The sequence below is a fragment of the Macrosteles quadrilineatus genome, unplaced genomic scaffold (genome assembly GCF_028750875.1).
Source record: "Macrosteles quadrilineatus isolate MER2022 unplaced genomic scaffold, UCM_ALF_1.0 Scaffold_1__1_contigs__length_201487025, whole genome shotgun sequence".
Taxonomy (NCBI): Eukaryota; Metazoa; Arthropoda; class Insecta; order Hemiptera; family Cicadellidae; genus Macrosteles; species Macrosteles quadrilineatus.
Window position 1 is genome coordinate 133794563 of NW_026542594.1, and position 20577 is coordinate 133815139.

At 37.5% G+C, this 20577-nt stretch overlaps 1 protein-coding gene across 2 annotated transcripts; it reads left to right on the forward strand.

Annotated features, from left to right (window-relative positions):
* The first annotated feature begins 1745 nt into the window (after positions 1-1745).
* LOC128985337 (uncharacterized) lies at positions 1746-17403 on the forward strand. Of its 2 annotated transcripts, none has more exons than XM_054404762.1 (3): positions 1746-1841; positions 5980-6105; positions 12664-17403. In XM_054404762.1, exons 2-3 carry the CDS (start codon positions 6013-6015, stop codon positions 12979-12981), a joined length of 411 nt encoding a protein of 136 aa, XP_054260737.1. In that variant the 5' UTR covers positions 1746-1841; positions 5980-6012; the 3' UTR covers positions 12982-17403. The 2 variants fall into 2 exon arrangements, with proteins under 2 accessions (XP_054260737.1, XP_054260730.1); XM_054404755.1 differs by lacking the exon at positions 1746-1841 and adding an exon at positions 2534-2726.
* The last annotated feature ends 3174 nt before the right edge of the window (positions 17404-20577 follow it).

Consider the following 20577-nt stretch of genomic DNA (forward strand, 5'->3'; position numbering starts at 1 on the left):
ACCCAGCGCTGGCAGCGGAAGAAGGCGTGCTCCGCGTCGTCGAGAGTGCATGGGCAGTAGATGCAATCGGGTGACACAGCTTTGCCGATCCTGTACAGGTGCGACCGGAAAAAAACCTCTGACCTGTCAGAAACTGAGCAAGATAATAGTCCACCTCACCATACCGTCGGTCAACCCATGGTTGGACTTGCTGAATCAGTCTCCTGGTCCAGCGTCCCCGCGACTCCTGTTCCCAGCTCTTCTGCCACAGCTGGTAGGTGCGGTTGCACTCCTACGTTTTTTTTGCACGGTCCTCCCCCACGCTGCTGATAAATCGCTTTCCTATCCGCCGCCAAAAGTTTGACGGGGATTACTCCAGCAACCACCAAGATAGCGGGTTCAGACACTGTTTGGTAGGCAGATGCTACCCTGAGTGCTGCCTGACGCTGCACTCTGGCGAGCCGCATCTTATACACCTCCTTATTGAGCGCGTCTGCTCATACTTCCGCACCATACAGGAGCACAGACTGAACTGTAGACATCAACAGCCTTCTGCGACTGGAACGAGGACCTCCAACATTGACCATTAACCGGCTAAGAGAAGAAATCACCTTAGCGGCCTTTTCCGTCGTTTGGAATATATCTGGTCTTGCCAGCTAAAGCTTATAGAGTCCACCGTGACACCAAGATACTTGGCGGCACGAATGGTATGGACTTCGTCATCCCCCACCCTCACGGTACAATGTTGTCAATCCGATTTTTGGTCAGAATCACGATCTCAGTTTTGTTCAGCGCGAGTGAGAGACCGCGTGATATGCCATCCATGCGTATATAGATCGCATGACTCGGTTTCATTTTAGCTGGGCCAGTTCGACACTACGAACAGCTGTTAAAGCTGCAATGCCATCTTCGTACCCAACTAAAACGGTTTCCTTAGGCATTTCAGACCTAAGGAGGCTGAAAAAGAAAAACGTAGGCAACGTTCCAGAGGTCCGGGCCGAGTATGGAACCTTGAACAGCACCAAAAGTGACATTCATCGTCCCCGGGCCTTCTGTAGTATCATATGAGGAGGCGGGACCGGAGGAAATCCTCTTTAATGCACATGAGGTATGCCGGGACGCGGGACGTGGAATGTGTTATCCAGAGCGTCCAGCATATCGCACCATCTTGCAGAATTAAATGCGTTTCGCACATCGAGTGTAACGAGTAGCACCCCCCACCCTACGAGAGTAGTCATTAAAATCCTCACCTCTCATCACGGCTGATTCACCTCCTCAATAGCGTCGACCGTAATGTTATGTCGTTTGTGTTATACAGTCAATGGTCGTATGTTATGTACTCTGCCCATTTGCTGATACGATCTTGAGTAGTGCGTTATGCCATAGATAAAACATACGGTTAGTCTTTGGTTATGCTTATGCTATGGCATCACGTTACTAAATTGTACCATAGATTAAACATCACTTTAAATATTTAAAGTGATGTTTAATGATGTTTAGTGAGTGATGTTAAAACTTTAACCCTGTAATGCCGGGCAAAGTATATACTTTGCCCGGCATTACAGGGTTAAAGTTTTACTGAGTTGTGATGTGAAGTAAAACCATTATACTAGAACGAACCATTTAAATAGAGGTATACTCAAAATGAAACAATAAATCAAAAGATCTGTTTGTAGCCTTGTAGCCCTCTACTTTAGTTCCAAAGTCTGTGTCTTGATCTTGATTAGTCACTTGTATTTACATATGCTTTTGACACTTTTCATGAAAGAAATGTCAAAGTCAAATTTTGCAGTGTTTTTGTTTGGGTCATTTTAGTACCGGACCGGCAGCGGCATTACGAAATTTATTTCTGTTCATGCTTAGTAAGTATCTCAGTACCTATAGTATTTTTGTTATAGCTACCATAGATGAATACGTATTAATGCCCTGTATTAAATTTAAATTTATAATTTTATCTTATTATACGTCATTTATTGTTCTTAAATTTAATTCGAATCTTAACAAATGCAATGGTGCAATGCTTTTTGTAGTCTACAGTCGTCAGTGTATAGGTTAACTCACATAGCCTACCTAATTTTTGGTGGGGAAAATACATACTCGGAATATTTTATAATAATTTTCGTATGTTGTACTCTGAGCCACACAAACTTTTAACTCAAGTCACATTAACAATGTATGATTCACAAACAACCTTTTATTGACTTATTCAATTCACTAACTGTATAAACATATAAAGGGGAGAAGGTTGACTTAATGTCACAGTGCATTTTCAACACATTCGCTGCCGGTAATAAAGAGGGAAAGTAGGCCTAATGCTAAAAATGTTAAAGTTACATGCAAAACATATTTTTATATGTGGTGATTCAAAATGAAGTTCAAAGAGTTTATCCATTGATAATGTAATATAGCCTAGCTTAGTAACTTCATCTGTTTGGCACAGTACTGTGCCATCCACACCCGGAACAGAACACTTACTTCAGCATATTTTGGAAAAAGTGAGTTATTGAGGCTATGAAGAAAATAGTTGGGGTTATTTAAAGCTTAGTTAAATTATATACATCACCAACCACTAACCTTTCTCCAATCTCTCAACACTATGCATGGTATTTTTCGTGAAAAGGCCCAGGCTCTCCAGTGCATTGAGCACAACAATATAGCAATCGCAGCAACGCGGAGACCAACAACCCGAAGCTACCTGAAGGTTATGCAAGATCAGGTAGATGTGTGCACTAAATTGAGTCAATCAGGTAACCTAAAAATATGAATTAATTTGCGCAGAAAAAAAAATATGAGAGGTTAGCTAACTTATATATTAATAAAACAGCATTGTAGCGTTTAAAAACCCAGTGTAAACTGTAAACTTAGCTTCCCAGTGCATTTATCACAAAAATACGGTGATTGGGGCAATGCGGGAAATCAGCTACCCAATGGTTATGCAACTCATACTAATCAGACTTAAGTCGTTTGCGACCGACTCCACTAGGGATTTACCCCAACAACGAGCAACTGATTTTTGCATTGCGCCATGGGACAGTACTGTGCCATCAGTGGTTGCTGTGAAATTATCATGGTGCATTACCACCCGCATCAAAAGTGTTAAGGAGTTCTGAAATTAAATCTTGTGTTGCTTTGTGGAAGAAAGGACACTAGGCCTTTTGCACACTAGCCTAAATTCAACCCATTCTGCGGTTTTCCAACTGTTATGAAAACACTTTAGTACATAATGTATCATAAAGTTCTACTAGGCCTATAAAATTTTGAACAAAAAGTTCTAGTAGGCCTATAGATATAAATCAAAATGTCTTTTTGTACTTTAGAATCACAAATTTTACATTAACACGTTCGCTGCTGAGCGCTAGATTCCGGGACGGCGCCAGGAGCTGAACTAGAGCTCGCCGCTGCATAACATTGCGGCTAATACACCTAATTGCAGTAAATACAACAGTAGTTATACTAGATAGCAATGTTCTGCGATAAAACTGGTTTTGTACATAGTACTAAAAGATTCTGATAGATAGCAGCACTACCCAGGTTGCAGTCAGTAAAGTAGAGTCGCTATCTAGCAGTAAAGGGGTGGGACAAAGCCCTGTTCTATACAACCCTGGTGGTGATTTTGGGAAACTATATTTTTTATTGTCAGAAAAGTACGTCCCCACGAGCTGGCTGATCCATGGAAACGTTAAACAACAATGAACGGTGATGTTCCGGAACGTTCCTAGCTCCTGGCGCCGTGGCCCCGCTGACGTTCCGGAACGTCCGCAGCAGCAAATGTGTTAAGACATGCTACAGATATAGCCGCCCCACAGTGTGCACGAGTTTGAACAGGGAAGGTCCTTGCACACTACATCAAGACACAATAGGCTATAGCAATATTTTTTTATTTTTTTCCAGTGGCAAAAACTAGACATATATATATTAGACCTTTTTATGCAGCCTTTGTTCTTTCAGATGATCCCATACTTTGCCTGGTGCAGTGATATAGAGCTGGCCTGAAAGGACTGTAGGCCTAATGGGTGTTTTAATCCGTTGGTGATTTTGAGCCTATTATAAATACATATTTTTTTAAATAAGTGGTACAGTGGCAGCTGTTGCATCTAAATAGCCGCTACTGCTTGGTCTTAAGGCCTGATTTCCTAGCAGTTGATGTGATTTTATGCTGCAATGTTCAGCACTGACTCAATACATAGGTTTGGGTGTAGGGAGCAGTAGTCTTCCTATAGGTCAACCACTTAGAAAAGAACCTGCGCGCTAATGCCATTAGCATTGGCATGCAGGTTCTTTTCTAAGCGGTCGACCTATAGCTGCTGCATTACGCAGTCCCATCAGGCTGCGAGATGGGCGAATGTTTCAAGAGCAGTCAGTTCCGCACCCTGCAGCGAGACAGACACTGTTTTGAAGTCAACTGTTTGTAGAATTCTTCTGTTTGTGGAGTTCTTCACTTCTTCATCGTATCTCACTCAAGTATAAATTTTTCATGCTTAACCCTAGCACTGACAAACGCCGGATATACGGCGTGTACGGCCGCGGCCGAAATGGCGACGCCGGATATACGGCGCCAATGCCGGTGTTACGGTAGGCCTATAATTTTTTTTTTTTTTTTAGTTTTGTTTACTTTTTTGGGTTACTGTTGTAATAAATAAGTTAAATAATACAAACCAGAGTACCCTGGAATTATATATTGTATAAGGTGTACGGTTTTGTACATGACCTGGGTTGGGTGATTATTTGGTACTAGCGCAGGGGTACGATCGACATAGTAATAGGGCTATCAAACAAAATACACAAAATAAGCTATATAAACTATATATTTTTGGAATCAGCACAAAATTTAACACAACTTTACAATTTATCTTATGATGCTAAGTCTTACATGCACTTAGCTATACGACGGAATATAAAAACATTTTATAAAAAAATTAATAATGCCCACAATTTGGAAAAACTAAAAAAAATTTTTTTTTGTGGTAACCATGTAAATCACCTATATTATTGTTCTTTGTCTTGTTCTGAACAAAATGATATATAACAATCCATAGTTATGTTGCTATTTCTAATTTTTATGATGGTTTAAAAATGATATTACATAATCAATAATATCCCTATGCCAGTACAGCGTTACACTATTGCCAGCTCTAGGGTTAAATCGGAAATATGCTTTGAACTTAGATTGGTCGTCTAACATGTCTGGTAATGAGCAGCTTGAATAGACCTTCCCTCTCCCGAGTAGTAAATAGTTATATTACTTGTTTTTTTGGTGTAAGAAATAACTTATTTACTTTTAATGAGAAAGTCATTTTCATAGCGTCAAAGTCTTCAAAGAGTGAACATAATTAAACAGCACAAATGTTTCTTTTCTTAAATTGGCTTAGCACAGGCATTTCACCTAACACCAAACTCCTCCAGGCTCCAAACATTAACATATCCTTCAGTTTTGTGATGTGTCTGATGATGCCAGCATAACTGGCGAGAGGCCTCATGGAATTAAAAATTCATTAAATATTGAAGATGTTTTTAGGCCTATTTTAATTTTTTTAAATCATATTGCTTATTTTAATAAACCAATATCTTTGATTTATGTATTTGCTATCAAGGGGCTCAATCAAAACCAATAATCAAAAGAAATTGGTTTCTACCTGTAAACTAATAATATTTCTAAAGGTTAACTCCAGAGAAAAAGTAAACAAACAATTACAAATAATAACAAATTAAACACCTGACCCATAAATGTTCAATATTTGAAATGTGATTAAATATAACCGATACAACTCTTAAATTAAGATTCGTGCCCCTAGCAATGATTTTATGATGAAGAAATTATTTTTTGCTTGGATTTTTTCATCAAAAACTTGCAATAAAGTACACAGTTGATAGGTGTCGGGTTTATGTTTTCCAAAAGTTTGTGTTTGTTATGAACATTAAATAATGTTTGCTATCATAACTCATACTGTATATAATTATCATTAATTTAGCCATGTAGTAAATCTGATCCTAATGTTCCAGAAAGACATATCAGTCTCTAGAAAATCAATTACAATGGAGGAAACCGATAGTACATCTAAAGAAGCAGAGCACTTTACAGATAAAGGTCAAGCAATAACTAAACAAATCAACAGGCTGAAAAAAGAGGTAAAGCTATTTTAAATTATTAATTGTTATAACCAAACCCAAAACATGGGATTGCAGACACAGAATACAACATTGTGGGATACACACTAGTTCTACCTCTGCAATTAGATGGCAGTAGTGGCGATAACGAGCCCGCAGGCCCCCGAGCCTTGATCGGGATTTTTTGGGAAATTTTACTGGGACATGGGCCCGCAAGTGTGGGACAGGCTCAGCCACAAGGGCCCCCTATTATAACAATATTTATATAGGAATATTACCTAAGAGAGTTACCATATGTTTTTTATGACGGAAATTTGTTAAAACCAGTAAGAGCACTAGGACAAGTAGTTTACAACAGCTAAACTGACAGTATTACTTGACTGATCGATATAAATTCTCTATCAACCTAAGTAAAAGAATTGTCATCAGTCATGCAGGTTGCATCAAGTGTCCTCGTGGACTGTGTGAAGGCCCTATAATAGGGCCATATTTAGAACCAATGTGGCCCCCGGCCTAGGAGGATAAAACATTAATGTTAATCCTCCTAGCCCCCGGCAGGCCACACCTATGAGTGCCCTCTATGCTGATTCAACTAAATGAACTTGACAATTTTTTTACGATCAAATCAGCGAATCAACCTTGGTGGCTAGGGTTTAGGTAATAAATAATTCCATTCTTTCATTGATGCTAAAGAAGGATTTTCATTTAATTTAATTTCTTACTCTTAGGAGGCTGCACTGTAGATTTGTTTACTTCCCATTTTAGATTTGTTTACTCAGATTTGTTTACTCAGGTAAAAAATGTTACTCACCTATGGGCCTCGAGCCAAATCAGATCGGTTCAAAATCGGTTTTCTTTGGAAACTATTGATATAGGTATCTATTATATTATTAAAGTGATACAATCAAATTTTATGTAAACGGTTAAGGCTATTTACCAAATAAAAATATAGGCATATGGCATATCAAAATGAAGTTTAGAGTGTGTAGATTTGCCGAAAAGTATTTATATGGACGAATTCCCTAAGGGCTCTGCCCCACAGGCTGATTTCCAAAGGGCTACTACGCCTTGCATGTTTTTGGAAGTTAACGTTATTCGATTAATTTAGTGAACAGCTGATGGCCAATGAAATTGACAGTATAGTTTGTTTGTTTACATTTTTGTTTACTTATTTTATTATTTACTTTTATGTTCTTAAAAGAGGTGCGGTGAATGGACAGTGAAGCTATTTCTAGCTGTTTGATACAAGTGAGTGATTAAAGGTGTTCGAAACACAATGAATATGAGATTAACAAACCATGTATGCTGTTCGTTCTAAGAGGTTGTCACCGATCTTTAACAAGTCGCCATTTCATTGAAAAGTATTTAAGTAAAGTATTAAAGTATTAAAGACGTTGTTAAAGAGAGCGGAGAGTTCAGGTACAACCGTACCCACTTCGGCCACCTTAGACGTAAGGTATGAAGGTTCCACTGACTTCATATTTTCAGATGACAATTTCTCGAACTTGGGCCCTTAAAAATGAAATAGGGAAAGTCAAAGTTAATTAAATTAATTTAGGCTTCTGTACACCCGTGAATTCGCGGGTAGAACCTCTTGTTATATTATTAAAGTGATACAATCAAATTTTATGTAAACGGTTAAGGTCATTTACCAATAAAAATTGTAGGCATATGGCACATCAAAATGAAGCTTAGAGTGTGTAGATTTGCCGAAAAGTATTGATATGAACAAATTTCCTAAGGGCCCTGCCCCACAGGCTGAATTTCAAAGGGCTACGCCTGGCATGCTTCCAATGTTTAAATGATTTAATTTAATTTAGTTAATGAAACAGCTGGTCAGTACAATGAACTGGTGTTTGTTTATTTACTCGAAAAATATGTTTGTGACGCTTTATGTAGATTAAGGAGGGTTATGTTTAGTTTTAAAGTTAGGTTGTATAGGTTTTGTAAAGTATTGCTCAAAGTTTCATTTTTTAATTTATATAGTAAGCTACATGTGGAGAGGTTTGACTAAAATTGAAGAATTACTAGTGTACCTGTTGCTCGAATTCGAGCAATTGCATTACAGGCAACTCAAAGATTATGGAAATACTCACAATCTACACAACAGTTAGATATAATCAAAATCTTTTGTAAATATCTTATCTTTTTTCAAAAAGCTGATCTTGTTTTTTTAGTGTTTTCTACAAATTTTTCCCTCTTATAGCCGCATTAGGTTGTCTATGATAACAATTGTAAAAGAAAAAAAACATTATTTCTATTTCTTCTACTTGGTTGTGTTCTATGACTTTTTCTATGCTTCCATTGTTTGCAAATTGGTTATTTCAATGATTGCTCAAGAAATGTAGAACAGTGTTAATTCAGTTTTATTTTTAGCCTATATCAAATTGTCCAGGATTTCTCACTCTTTTCCATTCTAATAATTACACCAACCCAAGTCTCATCTACAGATGCAATATGCCAACGAATATCACCTACGTACAATCTCCAAGAAGTGGTAAAAAAGGCAGAAACCAACCCATACAATAGATATAAGTTAACTCCAAAAGAAATAATTTTAAGAGTTACTGTGATAATAGGATTTTCCACTGATTTGGTAATAGAACATTATATTGCAAAACATGACACGATGCAGAAGAAAATGCATTTTAAAATCAGAAAAATCCATTGCAAATACTGTAGGCTACTTTATTTTGACAAATTCAATAAATCACAATTTAAATATTAACAGCTGTTGCATTAAAAGGTAGTGTAGAATTATGCATATGGTCGTAATGTAAACAAATCTGAAGAGGCAACTTTAAAGGCTTCTGGGGCAGGGCCCCAAGGGAATTTACCTCTTTCCTTTTTTGATGGCTCATCTACAGACCAAGACCTTTCTTTAGAGACCCCTACCAAGTTTCTACGCCCAGTCGTTCTCTCAAATTAGCTGTGACAAAAACTCCGTTTCCCTCCATAAGAATAACATGGGATGGGAATTTAAAGGCCACGGGGGCAGAGCCCCAAGGGAATTCACCATGTTTCTCTTTTGATGGCTCATCTACAGACCAAGACCTTTCTTTAGACACCTCTACCGAGTTTCTATGCCCAGCCGTTCTCTCAAAATAGCTGTGACAAAGAAAAACAGTTTCAAATTAATATATAGATGGTAAAACATGTCATTCATGAAGCATCAACATGAAGCAATCAATGCTATTGCTGCACTAAGGTTTGTTGTCATATTCTTATGGATCTATTTACATCAAAAGTAGGGGTTTAAAAGTAAGTAGGTTTACGCTTTTAAATCAGTTTATATTTTCAAACTAAATCATAGAGTTGCTGTATTTTAAAACACACATCAGCACCACTTCAATAGCTCTCTAGGTCACATTTTCTTCCGTTTCACCGTTGCAAAGCACGGGTATAGCAGCTTGTTTTTATATAATGTCGATTCCCCGTGCGGTACCGGGTTAGAATAGCACCGCAGCCTTCTCGGGCTTGTCAAAAGAGGCGACTAAAAGGGTGACTGACGTTCTCACTGGGAGTCCCTGGGAGTGCCCCTGTTGTGTTGCAGGGGTTGATGTGTGCTCTGCACTGCCGATGGGTATTCTCAGTCGGTCGTGAGAAGCCAGCCACTTCGGGCCGTGGTCAGGGAGTGCGGCATGGATGTAGAGGTCGGGCTCTGCATTGCTATGGGCGACTCATGGCACGTCAGGTATCCGGTGCTGGGCGAACGGAGTTCAGGCCCCGGGGAACTGGGGTAGGGGTTTTCGTCCCTGAGGGTATACCCGTTCCTGACTGATTCCGGGCCGCCCCTTGCCGCACAATGCGCTGGAATAAACACGATGGCTTTAAATAAAACCCCCCAAAACACATTTTTGATCAAGAGCTCAAATGAGCCAGAAAAGACGTTGGAAGTGGAGCGGAACGCTTTTGTACCTCCAAGGTTCAGAGGTCGCCACCACCGAAAAACAAGAGGACATCTCCCCCACCTGCTACCTTCAAATGCACCAAGGAGTTCCCCCATTTAGGATCTCCTTCAGCAAGTGGAGCTGGGAACGGTGCGGAAAACGTCGGAGATGCAGGTGTCGAGCTGCAACTCCCCTGGCGATCAGTTCTGCTGTAGGGGTGCCAGAGGAGCCTTTCACAGCACCGTTGAGGTCGGATAGCTCTGAGATGGTGCTTCTACGTCAGGAATATCTTGACGCAGAGAGTGATATTGAAACCCGGCTACAAGACATGGAAGCTACGATCAAGGCTATGATGGACACCTTCCGGACCCATAAAGCCATAAATCAAGTGGTCAAAAACGGCATGGCCAAACTGGAGGATGACCTTGGCTTCGTTTTTGCCTGCCGGGTGGTGAGCAAGGCGGCCATGGAGAAGATTGCCGAGAAGGTTGTGTCTCTGTTCGACGAAAGAACACTGCCTTCTAAGAAACGTAAGAGGCCTTCCACATCAGACAGTCCTCAAAAAAGAGAAGAAGACGTCCAGACCAAAAGGACCACGGTAAAGGCCAAGGCGACTCAGATGGACCTATTGCCTGCTGTGCCCAGATCCTTTTCGGACATAGCTGCAGCTCCTGTGAAGAACCAACAGCCACAGACCCTCCTTCAGGGAAGTTCTCAAAAGGGGTCAGTTGTAGAGACACCTGGGGCTGCGTGGGAAAAACACCGTTCCTGAAAGGAGAAGAGGCAATCGAGGCGGGCGGAGGTCGCCTCTATAAAGAATGTGGCAGTGAAGGCACAGCCGACCGGCGTGGCCCAAACTGGGCCCGGCTCGGTCTCTGCTCCGAAAAAGTCCCGGCTAAAAAAGCCCAGGACGGAGGCATTCCTGGTCAAACCCTCAGGGGGGAGATCTTTCACCGAGGTCTTGGGTGCAATTAGGGCCAAGGCTAAGCCAGAGCAGACCGATACGGTTGTACAGTCGATTAGACGAACCCGGGACGGGGATGTTCTCATTGAACTGGGTAAGTCGAATGACAAAACAGCCTTTACTGCCATTAATGATGAATTATCAAACAACTTTAGATCTAATATATGACAATACAACAATGCTTTGTGTTTTGTGTCTTTCAGGGCCAATTTTGTATTTTTTTCCAAACAATCAAGAAATTTACACAATAATTACCAATATATGGTTACAAAAGTGCAAAAACCACAAATGTTTTGTCTGCACTAAAAATATTATTTCTTATTTACCATAGTTTTGTCAGTTTGAGTCAGTAGCATGCAGTTTTATAAGTCCTTAATTGTCTCTTGAGCAATTAATAAAAAAAAAGAGACAACAAAGACACAAATGACTGTAAAATTCAACAGTAGCAATTAATAAATAAACTATTAGAATAAATAACAATAATATATTACTTTAACTTCAACTACAAATGTAAATATGTATACCTTTGTTGCTTTGTATATGACGCAATGTTATAATTCACCCCTAATATCCTAAATTTGCTAGAAAAAAATGAAGATTAAGAGTTAGGACTCTGATTATTGTAAGGTCAAATTGACTTCATTTTAACAAATTATTAATTTTCGGCCAATAAAATGTACTAGTGATCGCCCTGTGGTCGAAACTCGACCAAAAATAATTAATGTACAGACTTCTCTATTTTCTCCCCACGCTGTAAATAAAACATGTGATTGGAATTTCTTCCATTTGTTTTGATTTTCTGTTTACATTTTGTTGTTATTTCGTCACCATCATGGCAACCCATATGGTCCATGTTAATTTTTTGAAGTTTTCAAATTAATTTTTTGTGCTTATTTGTTAGCCTATTTTAACTTTTAAAGGCATTCTGCACATCTACAGGAAAATATCTTTCCAACAGTATGCGTAGATTTTCCCTGCGATGCACACGAGCTGAGAAAAAAGGTTTTAAAGAAACATGCTTGCCTATTAATATATAGATAGATACAAAAACTATTAAAAAAATGTGTAATAACTGTTTAACAGATTATGATTTTGAAAAACCGATTGCACCATTGTATTCAGCGTAAAAATCTAGTTTGAAACGAGCGTCACAACCCCACCTTTACATTTGAAAATAATTTTTCGTATCCAAAATGGCGGATTCAAGATGGCGGCCAAAAATTTGTACACAGTAAAAATAAAGTACTTTCTACTCTACAATGATCTGACGTGGTCCGGAGTTAATATATTAAGAAATTTTTAAAAAAGTAGTGGGAACTCATTTAAAACTCATCCTGTATATGTGACTGTTAAGTGTATTTTAGACATATCCCTGGGATATCTGTTAGAACAGGTTTTTTGTTCTTAACCAAGGTGACGCTTCTGCCTTTCATGTAACGTGAAAATGTTGTCCAGTCATTTAATCAAGCCCTGGAAGCTATTTATTCGGAGTGATACTAGCATGTCCTTGATTATTTCATAGCCAGCTATCACCACTGAGCACCAGAAGGTTTTTCTCACATTCTTCATATTTAAAGCAATGTTACTCATGCAATTACCAGTAATTCATGCTACCAGTGATACCAAATGTATTATAACATAAATTAAATATTTTCATTACAGGTTGGTTAAGCTCATTCTTTGACATGTATCACAAATAAAATTACCTATTGCTTTGTTCTTTAGGATGATGAGGAGCAGTGGATATCGGGCGAAGAGTTGAACACAGATGGCAGTAGTGACGAAGAAGGGAAAAAAGGAGTTAGAAGGAGAAAAAGAGAACACAAAGGTGCAAGGCCCAAAGAAAAACAGAGTTCCAAGGACCTGGAATCTATTCCAAAACCTCCCCTTGTGGTCCCTCCTCAGCTTGATAGTGACGGAGAAGAGCCAATTGACATATCCTGGAAACCTAAGCGCGGGAGCATCAAACTGCCTCACATGACAAAAGATTTAAGCTTGAATACTTCTAGCACTAGTGCTAGTGCTGAACCCATCGCAGAATAATTTGAGTAAGAGAAACAATTCCTTTAAGCCTCAAAGGCACGGTTTGAAATGTTGCATTTATTATGATTGTTAACATTGCTGGAAAGTATAAAAAAAATTCGCTAAAAGGGAGACAGATTGAAAAAGCTCCCTTTGATTTGTTTAATAAGCCTTAACTTTGTTATGTGACTGTATTATATTTATTTTATAGTAAAAATATACATAACTTTATTGTAATCATATTAGTTTTTAAACACTTGAGTATTATATTTGTGATAATTTGTCTTATTTAAGTTACTAGAACTTAGTTATTGATCAGAGAAAACTCTATACAGTCTCTCTAAACATTTTATATAAAAATTCGACATTGTTAGTTGTGCGTCCCTCATAGTGTTGTGTTATTGTTGTAAAATTTGTGTCATTTAGCCTATCCAAATAATTAAAAAATGATCAAATTTTAATTTTAATATTAATTCAGTATTATTTAATGTATTGCATTTCCATTTCAAAAAAATTATCAGCACAATAAAAGTGTATTCGGTTGATCACAAAAAATAGTAGCTTAAGCTTAAGGAAGTATGGAAGGTGGTGTAGACATTTCCAGGCAATGCATCTTCTAGGCGGGTTACACATTGGTTGTGTACACACATTGCGTCTATGACTTGTTTTGCATCTGAGACATTTCACTCATAAAACCAACCAGTAAATTACCAAATAAAAGCTTACAAACTCCATTCAAAAGACATTCATGTTACCTTCAATTCCATATGACTTGACATGTGAGGTAATACACAACACAGTGTCTAACAGTGTCTAACCTGCCTTAAGGCCCCTTTTTTACGGCGCTTCGGGCATTGTACATTGCATTGAATGAGAGTTTGTAAACACAATGTTCGATGACAGCTTGATGTACATACTCTAAAACACAACGCCATAGCTTTCATTCGCTGGGGGATAGCCTTAAAATTCATTGAAGCCATTTATAAACAGCGTAGTTTGGTGCACTTTCTGGCGGGCAAGTGTCCACTCTGCTCAATCAATTGTAATGTGGTACTGACTTTAATGTCACTGCTATTTATTTCTTCAGGTTGAAAAAATAAAGACCTTCAAGAAGCTGTTGTCTATAACCAAGTATGTTTTGCACCTTAACATTTACCGTACTTCATTAAAAGGTGCCACTTTCATACGAAAGTAGTTGTGCAACTTTTCATCATGTTTCACAACTCGAAGTATAGAAAGCTCTCCTCAAAGGCTGTACAGCATTGATAGAGTGAACTAACTACCTCCTCTTCTTCCTTTGTTTCCTTTACACTTATACCAAAACACTGGTCTGACAGGCCCACGGGAATTTTTAAAAACACATGTTGGCAAAACTGTTTACTTGGGGGATTCCAGTCCCTCAATACCTCCCCTACCTGTTGATATATTTTTTGTTCATTTTGCGTGGGTGCCGTGACCTTGACAGGTTGTTCATAACTTGCCCGTCTCAGAAGCCCAGCGTTAGTGTATTTTAAAGCGGGATCAAAACCCATGGTTTTGGTTTGTGTGTTTCTAAGCGGGGTCCATTATTTTCAAATGGGAGTTTCGGTTAGCGTCAGCCTGGATAGGGTTTCGGTATTAGTGTTAAAAAAATAGGTAAATAATAATTAATCAGGTCCATTTCAACAACTTTGTGAACAATGTGTATGTGAACTACTTGGCTAGTGGCTTAATCTGCTACTTCCGCCCGATGTCCGTCAAACGACCTGACATCATTTGGCACTGGAAAGGGGCGATACATTTTGGTGCGTTGCCCAACGGGCTGTATAAAAAGCCAAAGATTGCTAAAGACTACTTAATATCCTACCTGTAATCTAATAGGAAAATCCTTATAGTTTTTGTAACTAGAGGTTTACAATCAAATAAAATATATGTATGTTGGGTTGCCTGTTTTGTGCATGAAGGTGTTGTGAAAATCTAAAGCCCAGTCCTCCTAGGCGCGGGAGCGGAGCGCGAAGAGAGGAGTGCAGAGAGCGGACTCCTCTTGTCTTAGGTAATTTAATGTTACTGTTTTCCTAGAAGTGGAACAGAATACCATGTTAATCGCCCTCCGCTCTCCGCACTCCTCTTCCGCGTCTAGGAAAACCCGGCTTAACTCTAACACACAGATCAGAATTAAATAATTATAGTAGGTTTTTTAGGAAGTGCTAAATGTGTTTTGAGAGGTGCCTTAGTGATGGGGACAAAATTTCATCATGTTGCTATTGTAAAGTTGTTTCAACAAAGAAAACTTTGATTCCTTCTTTTGAGTGCTGTCACATTAAATATTTTGACAAAGAGCAAATTAGATCATTTTAAGATCGAACCAGCAGTCAGTGGTTTTGTTTGAAGGCGAGTTCATTAACCAGTCAGTCATTAAAATTCTAAATTGTTATTCTTTAAATAACGGAACAGTTGGTTTGGATACGTTTTTATGAATACTCACATGTCCAATTAGTCTATAAGATTAGCAATAAAGTAGGTAGTTTTTATTTTGCCCATGTAAACATAGTATATCAGCTGGGTGCCCTATATTATATCATTGTAATCATTTTCAGGGGCCTGTTTCATAAAAACTACAAACTAATATTAGTAAATCAGCTGATCACCCAATGAAAAATTAATAGAAATTACAAGTTACAACTTGTAACTAAATCACAGAGCATAGAATAAATATAAAGGCGGCACTTGCCATCTGGAGTGAAGCAGGTTTTTCGCAACAAGATGGGGGCCGCCCCGGTCTGCATCTATATATTTAATATGCTAGGCATATTTTTGTCATAATTGTTTTGGAGCGGTGGTGCTACTGATCACCATGTCCAAGGTATCGTTAGAAAGGTCTTAGCATGTAGTTTTGCCATCAAACAAAATAACTTTGGAATTCCATCGGCTCTGCCCCAGTGGCCTTCAAAGATCCCATGTTATTCTGAGGGAGAAAATGTTTGTTCACATTCGAACATATGAATACTTTGAAATTGACACTAATATTTGAAACACCTGGTTATACTAAAATATGAGACATGTGCTATAAGGATTTATTATTAGTTGAAAAGATTGATGTTTCACTGTTTTAAACCAGTTTTTATTTGCACAAAATCAAAACATAACAAAAAAATGTTCGACATAATGGAGACTATAAGACGTCGACCAGGAAGGCCAATAGGAGGAGGCCGACGAACTTTAACGAAATACAAATAATACTGTTGTTGTTAATAGCCGAATACAGCTAGCACCCTTCCATGTTGGGTTTAAGTGTGCTCTCCAACAGCCACCTGAAGATTTCACATTCAATTTAGGACTGCTGGATAATCGCTGCATAAGCTGTTGATTTTGGAAGACAAGGAGGCCGGTAGGACTACATCGGAAACAAGATGAGAGGAGATATTAGATGAGTAGCAAATGCGTTGGGTGCAGAGTGTTTTATGTTAATGTTTAAAAGGTAAACGTTCGGCTATATACCTAACATCAGAAAGAGACTGGAACAAGATTGGGAGATGGGCCATTATGAAACGCAGTTTGTCACAGGACATGGAAAATTTCAAGGCAAATTTGTGGCGATTTCACCTGGTGGAAGAGGAAGTATGTAGATGTGGAGAAATAAAAGCCACGAGTCACGTATTTATAGATTGTTCACTTCGGGAGACAAATAGGAGAGAACAGGAATAAGTCTTGGATAAGAGATGTCTAGAGATGAGAAAATAAAACATGATGAGTGACAAGGAAACAATTGAGACGTTTACAAAAGTAGTTAGGGAAATAGGAAAAACCAGGGATACATACAGGCTTTTAAATTTAAAAAGAGAAATAAACAAAAACTGAGACAGAAAAGGAATGAAAACTTGCCCATGAAGGGGACAGGAAAGGTTAGAGCGAATATCAATGATCCCTATCGCTCAGGGCGGTATGGGGAAGGGAGTCGTGCTGTTAGGCTTTTGGAAACATAATGTGTCTGGATTAGGATTGAAAGTGGCTGAAGCCTAAAAAGAAAGAAGATTTTCACGGGGAATTGGCCTGGCAAATAAGTCCCAGACTTAAGCCAGGGGTGGTGGTGGGAACGAGAAGTTTGCTACAAACATTTACTGACTTGGTTGAAATGAAATATTTACTATTTGAATTTGGGTTGGTGTAAATATTACAATGGAAAAAAGCAAGAGAGCCTAGATAATTTTATATACTTAAAATAAAACTGAATTAACACTGTGCTGCATTTCTTAGTAATCATTGAAAGAGCCGATTTGCAAACTATGGAAACATAGGAACGTCATAGAACACCACCAAGGAGAAGAAATAGAAATGTTTTTTTTAAGAATGTATAATTGTTATTATGGACAACCTTATGCGGCTATGAAGAAAACACTAGGCTATTTACAAGAAATGTTGATTATATCGATCTGTTATGTACATCTTGAGTATTTCCATGATCTTTGAGTCGAACCTTTTAAAGTCATATTTGAAAAAAATAATTACTTAAATTATGACTGTTATTCGTTTTAAAACAACACCTGTAATACTTAGCAATTGCTCGAATTTGAGCAACAGGTACACTAGTTTACTTTTAAATATCTCACCTCAGAACTTTGAAAGGTCCTAGGTCAATATCGAAGGGGTGATAGTTCTATATGTATCCTCGGAGCGGTAGCTTTATCTAATTTTTATAAAGTAGCATAGAATAACACAGTGGTGATAGAATGACACAGTGCTTTCTAAAAACGGAGTGGTCTCGGCTGTGTTCCGAGCCGGACTCTCTCACCAAGATGGCGGAAATCGGCTTCACTACTGGTATAGCTGTTGGTATAAGGAGTGGCGACTCTATATTTATTCTATGCTCTGTGCTTATAGTTAACAGGCCTCGGCCTCTGAGAAAATTAAAAGAGAGTATTTTTGCATCTAGGCTTAGTCATATGATAAAACAATTCATTATTGTCAATACGTTATGCAAATACCAAGTGCAATCGTTCCTCCTTAAGTAGAAGTTTTTTTTTATAACAAATAGGAATAAAGCTTATTGATGGTAAAATAATATAACAAATTGGTTTATCCCGCATTAAAACTAGGCTATGTTTATTATTTGCTCCAAACATGATAATATTAGGCCTAGACCTAAATTTCGATTATTAATTAGCATTAAATAATATTATTATTTAACACCAATTAATATGTGGTATTTTAAATCTAAGCCATTAAATACGTACCATTTCAATTTTTACTTCAATTTATTTTATTGTAATCCAAACTAGTTTTCATCTTTGTTAATATTATTTTGAATTAAATCCTACCTAATTTAATAGACCAATTTATCTAGATAATACCAATCTTTTCACATTGCAAAAACTTTTAATTTTATTGGCAATTGACACATTTGCACTTTGCTCTTTATGGTTTAAAGGAAAACATTGTTCCTTTTTGAATAGGTATGCTTTCTTGCGGCAATTTGCTCAGTTTTGACCTAAGTTATTCATTACTATCCACATTAGTTTGGGCTTATAAAATCCTATCTTTAGTTGAACTTGCAATAATAAACATATCTTAAACATTTGCAATTAAGTGGGAATATAGTTTATATAATTAATTGTAATATTTGTAATGTAATATCATAAGGCTGATATTATTGAAGTATTATAATTTTATTGATGTTAAACTTATGCAAGCAACAAATAAATATTCTATTTGTTTTACAAAATTTTGGTTTTGAATCGTAGCATTGTCTTAATTGCTATTCAAACAAACCTTGAACATCTTTATCATAAGGTACAATTAGTAGTTGTTGTCTTTTTGGGTTTAAATTTAATCATGTATCAGCAATGAATTTTAAACTTTTCTTTCAGGTCCCCAGTTGGGTTCCAGTATTGGGGTCCGTGTGTTATGTATGAAAGTTTAACTACTGAGTTTTAAATTTATCATTGTTAATGTGCAAGTCTAAATATGTTTATCTACATTCCTTTCGACTGGTGAAAATAAATAATAAGTTATACTCATTAAAGTTTTAAACATTTTTCTTTTCTTTAGGTATGCATAGTTTTGTTCCAAATTTTTATTTGTTTGAATTTAAACTGTTGGATAAATCATAAAAAAAGAAAGCCCCTACAACATATTTTTTTATTTATATTTACCCTACATGCTATTTGCTTTCTACTAATTTTGAATTTTCTTTTTTGTTATTTGTTTTATAAAAGTGTATGCTCAATTGCTTACCGTACCTTGCACCTGAATTAGTTAATTAGCAAATTAATTAGTGACATTCGCCAGCCACAACCATGAAAACCACATTCACTAATAAGCTCAGAGAAGACATGATGTACCAATTATTACTCATATGGCATTGTGTTTCTCTCCACAGGAATGTAATTAAATCGGAAAGCTGTTTTGTACAGTGTGGAGTCATGTGTTAAAATATGCAGGTATTTGGTATACAAAATATGTCTGACATCATACAACATGCTTTACCAATCCACATACTCCCTACCAAACTACTATCCTATACTTTTGATTTATTAAAGTAATTTTTCAATCATAGACCATGCCAATTTGAATGTTAGTCTATCAACGTTTATTAATTTTGTAAAAATCAAAAGTAGACCAAAGTACATTTTTGATTAATTTTTTATAGAAATTTAAAAAAATAACCTTTTTTATTAAGTAAAAAAAAAAAAAAAAATGGAAATACAACCTCCATTTTAGATTACAAACAATAAACATTGTTTCTAACATAATTCTAAACTCAGGTGGCGTTTGCAGAGGCATCCACAACATTGAACGAAGTCATCAGGTTCATATATTATATTAGTATTGACCATCACTATCGAGCTTCATAATTATTTTTACCTACAATTATAACTGAAGACATTTATGGAGGGATGAATATTGAGGTAATTAGATTGGCGAGAAGTTGTTTCGTATTGAAGGGGAGTAAAAAACACAGATACAGTTTGTCATTTTAGGCCTTTTCGGAGATCTGAATTTACATTTTAAAGGCCCGTTTTGCCAGAAGCGTCTCGTGCGTCTGACGCTCAGCGTCTATCGCTCTGCGTCAATCGCTGCCCACTGCTTTGCATTGTTTTAGTTAAGTCTATTTTGCCAGAAGCGTCTATCGCTATAGCCGCCAGCGTCTGTAACTGAGACGCAAGCGTCTGACGCGGACCACTGCTCCTGGAGCAGACGGAGACGCAGTCGCTAGCGATTATTACTGGAATAAGCACGTGTTTAGTTGTTGACTTAACTTTTGTTTCTTTAAATAAGTTGTGTTTTCAAGTTTAGTGACATGTCACAAACAAAGTGGGGATTCAATAGTGAAGAAGATGAAAAACTGATTGAATCCATTTCAGCACACGACTGTTAAGTCAATCGTTAACTGATTTTCAATTAACAATTTAAAATATCTTTCTTCAGGCCTCTTTAAAAACATAGTACGCACTTCTTTCCTAGGTTTGGTTTGCACAACATTTCTAATATCTCATCATCGTCGAATTCCTCAGCTAACAAATACTTTACTATTTGCTTTTTATAGGTCATTTTCAGAAACACTCCTTTTGCCACCAAAGTAAACCACTTACTGATCAAATAATCGCAAGGAACAGACGCTTCTGGCAAAATAGGCCCGAG